The sequence below is a fragment of the Macrosteles quadrilineatus genome, unplaced genomic scaffold, assembly GCF_028750875.1.
Source record: "Macrosteles quadrilineatus isolate MER2022 unplaced genomic scaffold, UCM_ALF_1.0 Scaffold_1__1_contigs__length_201487025, whole genome shotgun sequence".
In the NCBI taxonomy this organism is placed as follows: domain Eukaryota; kingdom Metazoa; phylum Arthropoda; class Insecta; order Hemiptera; family Cicadellidae; genus Macrosteles; species Macrosteles quadrilineatus.
Window position 1 is genome coordinate 196,017,175 of NW_026542594.1, and position 10,285 is coordinate 196,027,459.

At 37.2% G+C, this 10,285-nt stretch overlaps 1 protein-coding gene across 1 annotated transcript; it reads left to right on the forward strand.

The window, feature by feature from the left end:
- Positions 1–412: 412 nt before the first annotated feature.
- Positions 413–9,026, forward strand: LOC128993356 (uncharacterized). Its single transcript, XM_054417206.1, has 9 exons — positions 413–481; positions 3,309–3,533; positions 3,949–4,056; positions 4,543–4,706; positions 5,442–5,619; positions 6,424–6,595; positions 6,730–6,868; positions 7,288–7,581; positions 8,123–9,026. The coding sequence occupies exons 1-9, from the start codon at positions 460–462 to the stop codon at positions 8,573–8,575; spliced, it is 1,755 nt and encodes a 584-aa protein (XP_054273181.1). The 5' UTR covers positions 413–459; the 3' UTR covers positions 8,576–9,026.
- Positions 9,027–10,285: the final 1,259 nt, after the last annotated feature.

A 10,285-nucleotide genomic window follows, 5' to 3' on the forward strand; every position in this document is an offset into this window, starting at 1 on the left:
ATTACCACAACTCTGTTTAGCTTATATTTATTTTGGTCCCTTTTTTTCTTTTAATGTGATAACACTCATTATATTGAAGGGAATTAGCCACTTTGCATTATGCTTAATTAATTGAATCATGCAAGAACTACTAAAAATACCTCATAAATTCAGGGCAAATTTTAAATATTCAAAAGACAAAATTTTCTGACTAGGTACATAAAAGCCAATCTGTTAACATCAACTTTTTTTCCGTCATTGATTATGATAATTCTTCAATTCAATAAATGTTACATAAAATGCAATCTTAAATAACCACAGATGTTAATGGTAGGTCTGTTACACTATGTTACGACTATGTGCGAGGAAACCTGACCTAGACTATTATGTAAACAAAAGTAAGACCGACTAACTCGCTTAGTGGTGAGTTTAAAACCCTCAGGTAGCCTGCGCGGGCAACCAATACCTCACCACTTCACGATGAGACGACATAACACACTTCGTAAGTACCACTCTACGTCTTAGCATGTTAAAATTAATAAATTGTTTGAAAAGTAAAAGTAAATCAATTAAATGACATTCGATCAACTATAGAAATGTTTAATGAAGATTAACATTTATTGCAATTAATGTATATATTTTTGTGTTAGTATTTTTGTAAATTAATTTCTTTATAATTTCTACTTCGTGTATTATGATTTTGAAGTGATGGAAATAATGGGGGTCGAAATTTATAAGAGGTATGATAAAATTATTCTACTTCATAAATACTGTATCTTTCTACAAAAAAAACTAATGGATAAAAGAAATTTGATAAAGATTATGTTATTTCTCACAAAGAGCTTTAAAACAGCTTTTGCCTACTACCGTTTTTTAAAGTAGACATTTCAGTTCAGTTCTTAGAATTGAAAAGTTTCACATAACAGCATTGTTTACTTTCATAATAGCATAGTTTTACATAACAACACGAGTAACGGACCAATGGGGCTCAAGGATTGAGAGAAGAAGTAAAATTGTAATGATTCCAACTTCAACTAATCAGCTGTTCAGGCCAATTTAATTGTTGAGTGGTGCAATTAAGTGTTTGGTACAATGTTTCGGTGCATCACTGTCAGTGGCAATGAGAGGTTATAAACGAAAACATTAGAAGTTATGAGTAGTAATTTTTAGCAATTAAAACACTATCGTATGTAAAGTAGTGTACGCAACTCGCGTAAATAGTGTTAACGACATTCGTAGAAGTTTTAAGGGACTCCCCATGGCTCGTACCTTAAATTTTCTACTCATGTTGTTAACACTATCTTTACGCAATCGTTGCTACTATTAAAGTCTCGAAATAATGTGTATGTTTATTTAAATTTAAAAAATAATCTCTAATAATAATTTTTTTAAACCATTAACCATCGCTTTTGTTTTATATTTTCCCTCTTACTTTTTTACTTCTTCAGTAATGTCATAGTGTATTGCTTTAAATTATGTCACCTTTTGAAACGTTGTCAGCGAAAACTGACCATAATTTTTCATCAGAAAAAGTGTAATTTTCTATCAATCAAAAGATCTTCGTAGTACTTTTTTTCTTACTATCTTCTTAGAAACTTGCTGGTAATACTCTATGCTCCCTATCGATATAAACAGATTTTTATGCAAAAACTCTCAAAGTTTACATATTAAAGTAGACATTCCATCTGTATAGTGACCAGCTGTTCCCAGTGTTTACACAAAGAGAACCTCGTTAAATGACCCTTTAACACTTTGTTACTCTACTGAAGTTATACTTCCTGTTAGTTTTTGTATACAAATTATAATAGATGGAGACATGAGAGATAGTTTGGTTTTAAAATCCATCACAACAGGCTTCCCTTTCTATTTAGCACAATAAAAGAACACTGTATAAAAATGAAAATGGTAATTTGCAACAGCACACTGAGTGTTGGTGGCAATAAACAGTGAAACTATAACATGGGAGTGAAATATCTTTATGGTAGTATCCATAGTCAAAGATTAAACGCAATTGATTGCTCTTTGGAATAGCATTGATTAAGACCAGCCAGCGGTTCAAATATGATGGGTACAAGAGATATTTGCACCCTTACACCTTTGCAGGGGGGGAACTTTCTTTCTTGCGTCTCCAACAAACGTAAAATCTGTAGTGCCCCTGGTTCCCAACCCATTAACTAAAGCGGCCTTGGATGAAGCCCAAATTCACATTTACAAAATGTTTAGCAAACAATATTTTTTTTTCATTCACTTATGTCATAAGCGAAATTATCATATTACAGCTTAACAGTCTTAAGAGCTACGTACAAATGACGATTTGATAGCAAGAAGGTCTAACTGTAAGCTTCTTCTGCAACTGTTGTTGCGCAACGTAAACATCTCTAACTGTATGTAAGGAAGCCATAGTGTCATAAGCCAGGCAAGAAGCCCCACCGAAGTTATAGCCTGTAGCTTTTAACCTGTGGCAAGGACGAAGTCTTTCATATGCTCGAGTAATGGCATTAGCAAATTCTTGTCAAAATCCTTTTCAGTATGACATAAATTTATTATTTTCAGAAAAATAGAAAATCATTATGACCGTTTTCCAAAAAAATAATTTACAAATTCCCATATGCTAAGTTATTTTGTTTAAAGCTTTATAGAAATTGTAAACTAGTAACTGGGCTAACACTGGCACAATAACAATAATAAATCTTTACTTCTCCACAAGTAGAGTACAATCAATTACAATATAATTCCCAGGATCTAAGATACAAATTATTACCAATTTTATCAATGAGCATCAAAACTTAAATCAATTTTTGTTAGTTAACGAAAACAATGTGCTTATAACTTATAATAGTCAAAGTATAATAATATATTTATTGCTTTATCTAATATAAAATAAATTTCTAAAAAGTTTTAGCTCGTGGATGGAATATTTAGTCACTTAGTTTTCATCACAAGCGAATTTAGTTCTTTTTAGTTTGCAATCGAATTGTTTGGCCGCTGCGCCTCGCTTGGAAATAGAATTAAGTACCGGTACCGAAAACACACTATCGCTCCTTGTGATGAACAAATATTTTCACCATACTGTGGAAATAACCTTCTAAAAAGTTAGACCACATAATTTGAGACGATACAAAGTCATCATCAACCAAAAAATCTGCCATTTGTTTTTTCTGTTCCCTATTTGAAGTTACCCGAAAACGTTGATTTTTTTGCGGATGATTTAGAGAACTAAAAACGGGTGTTTTTTTGGACAGTATGAGGAAGAAAAATTACATATTAACTTTTTTTCACTCATAACAGCTTTTCTTTTACTATACAGTACAACTGTTCTTCTTTTCCAGATGCTTTTCTCTTGATCACACTATTCACCCTACAATGCTGTGTCCCCTCCTCCACTGCAGGCTGTTCAGGCTCCAGCTCAGCTGTTTTGTCTGCATTGCTGCCACTACACGCGGGAGAAGACTGCTCACAACTACAACTCAGAGGCTTGCAACAGTTGGCTGCACTGCGGGCGGTTGTTAGTGATGTCAACAACGAACTGAAGGCCCAAGATGGACTCACTATTGGTAAATATTTTTAAATTGTGGTGTATAGTAATCTTGAATCTTGCTCTTCAGCTTTAATTGATTTGTTGCAGTAATTCATCTACTTGGCAAAAGATCAAATTCAAGCAGGAGTCACCTTGTATATTTGGCTTTCGCCAGTTCAATGACGAGCTCATATTTCGCAAAGGCAAAAGGAAGCGTACCTTCTGCTTTTGTATCGATAAATTTCCATTTACTACAATGCTCATGGTGGATGAAGATGGTGCGATAGGAATTTCCTCACAGTGCTTGCCGCTCGGGCTTTTCCTTGCTCGTCACAAGTAGATATATTTCCGCCACAACAGAGTTTACATACTTGTTTATTTTACTCAAAGATTTAACCGTACAATATCAAGCTACTGCAACATTCACTTCATTTTCATTTTCTTTGCTCTAGGGCTATTGGTGCAGGACACCTGTTCTTCACCAGAAGGTGCCATGAAGGCAGCCCTTCGCACTCTGGTTGACATTCAACAAACCTGCTCCAACCCGCCTCTATACCTCGGTGAGTTGCAATTGTTAGCCCACCCCAACAACCAAAAGCTCTTTTCAGTTTACAGTTGGCATCAGGTTAAGCTGTTTGCGGGCGTTGTAAGATTGCAAGATTTCAGTATTCAACTGTAATGCAGTTATTACTATAATTTATTCATATCAATGCAGCTCTGAGAATATCAGGTTGTGGTAATAAGTTGTAAATTAGTTAATCACAACTCATCAAAGCTGGCTTTAGGTTCTTTACGGCAATGGGCACTTTTCCCTTGAAATTGAACAGATCCAGCGCTTTCCTAACCCCTCAGAAAAATTAACCTGACAAGTGGTTTATGAAACACACCAAACACGTACCCACTAAGTAGTAACTCAAGTTCATGTTCCTAACTTCCTAAAACAACACCCATGACCAACACACTTAACACCTCACCGGCTACAGGCTCTAAAGAATTTCTACATGTGTTCATAGATAAAATTTTACTGATGTCATTTTGTTTCACAGGTATGGTTGGACCGGAGGACTCAGATTCTCTGTCTAAGGTGAAAGCTGTCTCCAGAGTTTTCAATGCGACCCACGTTGTGCCGTTCTTCCACAGTGTAGCCAAGGAGTCTGAAGAAGACAGTGTCTTCTACGTCAGTATGGAACGGCTCAAGGAACAAGCCCAGGTAAAATGATAAGTACATCTACAGAGAGTTCAAAATTTTCATGTCTGTTCAGTTTTTCAATGAAATTTGATGAATTGTTTCCTCAAGTATACACTGATGAAGATAATAACCTGAGTAAAATCACAGAAAAGTAAGATACAGAGGATACATGGTACCCTTAAGTGGTGTCTAGCATCAGTCATTGTTGTCTAGCGCAAATTATATTCCCTGGCCCCTTACGCTCTCCTTTCCTCTCTCTTGTGTTAGGAAGACAGACCCTGGGCGCTGCAACTGTTGTACAAATATGCTATATGGCCATCGCTGTTTGGGCTCTTCCTTGATTGATACTAGTACATTTCCGCCCCAATATACCAGAGCTAAAAGCGCAAGGTTGTCCAATTAGCTTGTATCCTCTGTATCTTACGTCTCTGTGGTATAATAACTCTTGGTGTATAGTTTGTTGCAGATTGAATCCTTATTTGGATTGTTCAAAATCAACCAGAATCTAAACTAGTCCATGAATTTCTGCAGTACAGGTTGTTTTCTAAGCGAAAGCCATACAGTTTGCTTACCTGATGAAATTAGCAGCTTATTAAAGGGATGCGATGGATGGGAAAGGTTGTGTACTGGGACAAAACGTCAGTGTTGTTGTGTTGTATGGCCTTTTTTATATTTATACTTCTCAGGGATTTTTTCTATAAACTCTATTTGGATTAAAATCTCATAATTTTACTACAAATTCTTGATTATTTTCAGAGCCTGCTGGCCATAGTGAAGAAGCTGAACTGGCAAAGTTTCTCCTTAGCATTTGAAGAGCCGATGTCTGAGCTGGCAGAAATCCTGATCCATGCTGTCAAGGAGGACAGCTCAGTGTGCGTGAAGGGGTCTGTGTCTAGGATGCATGTGCAGGCTGCGGTCCCCAACATTTTTGGTGGTAAGGAATTTTGCTTCATCCTACAGCACTGGCAAAAGTAGTAGTTCTAAGCTTTTCTTCCAAACTGCAACACACACCTAGTGTAGAATTAACCACCAATTATGGAGATGTAAGCCATAGAATGTATAAGTGTAAGAAAAGTAAATAATGATTCAAGCAATTACTCGCCGTCCATTGTATTCAAGGTGCAAACTACTTTTGTTGACACTTCTTTGCAACTACTAAGCCAATTTCAACGAGTAAGGTGCCAAAATAAGACTGTCCCAGTATTTAAACGATGTCTCAAATTGTATGTATATGATTCAAATTCAAGGTGTTTTTACCCTGAAAATTCGTTGTGTTTTCAGCATTGATCACGTTGTCAATCTTAAATTGCTGCCAGAAGTTTCATCCTTACTATGAAGAGGCATTCTTACTGGTCAGTGGTCACACAAATGTCTCTTTATAGTAAGGGCAAACAATCTTACTGCAATTCACAAATGACAAGGGTTCAGTGAAAATAAAGCATGGACTTGACTTATGACGTAGTTGCTGTAGAAAATCGTTTTGAATTTTCATTTTCATGAGATCAGTTGGGCAAAGGTATTTTTATCCTCTAGAGCATAGGCCACCCTCAAAGTTTGGAGGACTAGTGATGCAATAAAGATATGGGGTGCGAACTTCGTAGTGTTTGAGACCATTGTTAAGTCAATTATTTCAGCCACTTTAGTTTCATTCCAGCTGATGCTGAACAGTTGTAATTTAATTGGTTGCGTCACAGTACTCGTCACATTTAGATGTTTTAAATATATGAATATTCTGCAGGTAGCCAGGATGGAGTTGTAGTTCTAGCAGACTCTCACCAGATGGCAGCTAAGGTGCTCCAGTCTTACCAAGCGCTGACAACTCCTCTGATATTGATGGTTCGCACGGCAGGACTAGAGGCGTGGCAGGTACCTAGGTCTGCCTCCAAGATGTACCTCATGCAGCAAATCAGGTGTGTTTCTTAAACTTTCTGACACCTTAATTCTTTTAAACATATTACTAGTAGTCATTGATATTGCAAATGTATTCGTTTATCCATGTCAACAACTAAAGTCTGGTTTCCCTAACTTGACTAACTGTTTGCAGCGCATCAGACGAGAATGTTCCGCAAACTTTGAACACAACACTGATGAGCCAATATGAGGCCCAGAAACAAGCAGAGTTCAAAATCCATTGCAAAGATATCACCAACGCAGCTGATTGTGCTGTTGAGAGTAACACCCAGGTAAGTTCACTTTAGTATAAAAAAATTGTTTCATGTAAGAAGCTGTTTTTCTTTTACCTCTTTCAGCTCTAATGTTCAATATAACAGACAAAATTCACGTATGTTGTGACGGAAATATACTTGTGACGAGCAAGGAAGAGCTCGAACAAAGATCACTTTGCGGAAGTTCCTATCCCACAGGGCATATAGGGTCTTCCTCCGCCGTGAGCTTTGTAGTACATGAGTTATAGGGGGGGTGGTGTTGGACTTTTCCCTAGACACTAACGACTAGTGATAGACACTATACAAGTGTACCATTGAATGATTCCTCTGTACCTTACTTCTCTGTGGTACTACAAGCTGACCAAACTTCCACTTAGTACATCTATATGAGTTATACTCATTAAGAACCTCTTTCAATGAATTTTAAAATTCTCTAGGACGCCTTGTTGGAGAACATTGATGTATCTGCGACCGGGATGGCCAACGCTGTCCGTTTGATAGGCTCGGCGCTGCGTACGTCCCATCGTGCTCGTTGCCTGGCAGGCAGCTCTCCCGTGTTCGGCATGTGCGCCAAGCTGCTGGCTCTACCATCTGGTGAATGGCACTCGGCGCTGCGCCGGGCCACAGCTACCACCAAGCAACCTGACAACACCAGAGTGAGATTCCTCATGGAGCTTCCTACCAGCTTCAGCATCTACAGCAGGGACAACAACGAGGGAAATCTAGTCAAGGTGACAACGATTAACCTATCATAAAATCTTCAACTTGTAAATCTTTTACCTAGAGCTTCAATCTTGAGAAAACACAATGAAACAGCGTTTTGGAATTTTTTTCTTAAGAGAAAATGTTTTAATAGGCTAGAGCATGATTTCAGAGGGAACACAATGGAATAGTGTTTTGGGATTTTTCTCAAGAGAAAATGTTTACATATCTAAGCTAGGGCTTGATTTCACAAAGAACACAATAAACAGTGTTTCATACCTCTCTTTCTTCAGGGAACATTTTGTTTAAGGTCTTTAAACATTTGTTAAGACAAATGTTACGTTACATTTCATGAGTCAGATGGAGATGTTACTGAGAATGGAATTCTGTTCTGAATGGGTCAAGTCTGCCATGTATAATTTCTCCATTGCATAGTACATAACTAGCCCTTTAGTTTTGGTGATTTTAGACTATAGCTTTAATACAAATCCAATTCTAACACTAACCATTTATCTGAAATAATTTATCTTAGTTACATCTACAAAAACTAACCCAAACGTGTTGGTCTAGGTGGCCTCTCTTACGGCAGGCACTCTGAAACAACTGGCCGGCTACAATTTCCCCGCAATGCAGCACGCTGCGAATCTAACATCTTGTGGAGAAACCCCCAAGATCCCCATTGCCCCACCACCCATCGTCATAGCTGCCCCGCCACCAGCCGGTGAGTACACTGAGGGTCCGACCCTGAGGGACCTCTACACCTCCGAGTACTCCTTCTACGAGCTCGTAGGAATGATCTGCGGCGTTGGCTTCATCATGTTCGGTGTCATGGTGGTCATAATCTACGTCATCTACAACAACCTCGTGGAGAAGACGGAAAAGGAAAGCACCGGTGGAAGTTTAGAGTCCGTACCTGCTAGGGCCGCTAGGCCTACCACTCGGGACCGTGCTTCCAGAGCCGCACGAGGACTGCGGGACACCTTCCGTCGGAACTCCTCCGTCCGATCCTCAACACACTCTTAATCGCAGATTTTGAAACACACATTCATTCACCATTGTCATCTAAGAAACTATTGAGAAAATACAAAAAAATAGAAACTTAGAAAATAAGAAAATAAAGTGAAACTACTTGTTGTTAAGCTCTAGTTGTTCGAGGAATGAAAAATATACTGTTGACTTAGAGAGTGATGTTTGCTGAATAAAACAGGTATTGAAGTCAGAGCAACTATAACATAATGTGATTAGTATGTATTATTGTAAGTTTTCAGTAAATACAATTTGTAATTCATTGTTTTATTATAATATCAGTTACTTCCATGTAAATTATGGTTATACAGTTTTAAGACATTTATTTTTGGCATACAATTATATATTTTTACTCATGACTTTTTTCTAAATTAGACTATTAGGAAGGTTTTATACTTATTTACAAAAATAAATAAATATGACTAAGATCAGATTGTGTTTACTGATATTGATTTGATTTATTCCTTCCTCATTTCCCGCACACTTATGAGTAAAAGATGTCCGTGTTATGATTTAACTATTTTAGTTATAATGTTATTGTAATTTTTTGTCCCACTTTCGACGTCTCGGGGACTAGCCTCTTTTACACATTACTTCAAGCTAGACCTAGAGGGTCGCTTCATTATCACATAATAAAAATCCATTGGTGATTTGCAGGATTTAAATTTGGAACCATAGGGACCAAAGCCCCACGTTCTACCTCTAGACTAGCTCACTCTTTATATGTATGAATATGTAATGAAACAAGGACAATTTACAACCTAGTAGTATGTGGAAAAGAGTCGATGGGGAAATTCCTCTTGACCTGCTCGCAGTTGAAAAGCAGACCACCTTCACAACTTCTTCCTAGGTGGAAAGAATAGAAATAGTGAACACCGGAAGAGAAACTATACTTTGCAAGTGTGGTAGAGAAGTTTAGGCACTGGTTTCAACATTTGGAATCTGGCTGGGCGAGCCAATAGGACCAATTTCTTCCTATGTATGTCAGTTACATACTGATGTACACAACCTCTTAGACTTTAGAATGTGCCTCCATTAAGGGTGAGCTCTACCTCTCCGCCGCGTGCTAATGCAAGGGTTTAGGATCTCCGTAATTGTCGGTTTAGTTCTTAACCAATTAAAAATATATTTATGTTAATTTATTCATTTGTTATTTTTATAGGCTTGTACTTTAAAAACTTTTTGATAATAGTAGAATTTTAAGTGGGAAATGACTGGTAAATATGTCTAAATAAGCTTTTTTTCTAAAGCATTTTACAGATACAAATACATATTTTTAGAAGAAAATTTAAAAAACAGGGTCATAGAGCGCACCCATAAATAGGGAAGGTCATCCAAGTGCTCACTCTCCAGAGGGGGAAAATTATGCTTGCCACACTTTCTTCGAGTGCAGGAGAAATATACAAATACACAACCAGTCTAAGATAACTAAGTGTGTTTTATAGTGCATTTTCCAGATCTGAGTAACCATAGAAAACATACCTAATTTGGAATCCATTAGTATAGCTGGCTAGTATTAAAATGAATTAGGTATGAATAGTTTCGCATGAAGAAGTTAAAGGGATCTATATCTTGTACCAAAATAAATTAAATTAGTTTTGGTTTTGGATAAAGTAAATTTATTTTGTATGCCATAATTTTTTTACACTTTCCACTGTTCTAGGTTTAAAAAAATGATGAACTCAAAACTAGGCCTACATTGAACAG

Bases quoted from the DNA above. Each gene is read 5' to 3' on its own strand.
- LOC128993356 (XM_054417206.1), top strand. From the start codon at position 460: ATGAGACGACATAACACACTTC. The intron at 5,620-6,423 runs GTAAGGAATTTT...AATATTCTGCAG, and splicing joins GGTCCCCAACATTTTTGGTG to GTAGCCAGGATGGAGTTGTA. The intron at 6,596-6,729 runs GTGTGTTTCTTA...AACTGTTTGCAG, and splicing joins TACCTCATGCAGCAAATCAG to CGCATCAGACGAGAATGTTC.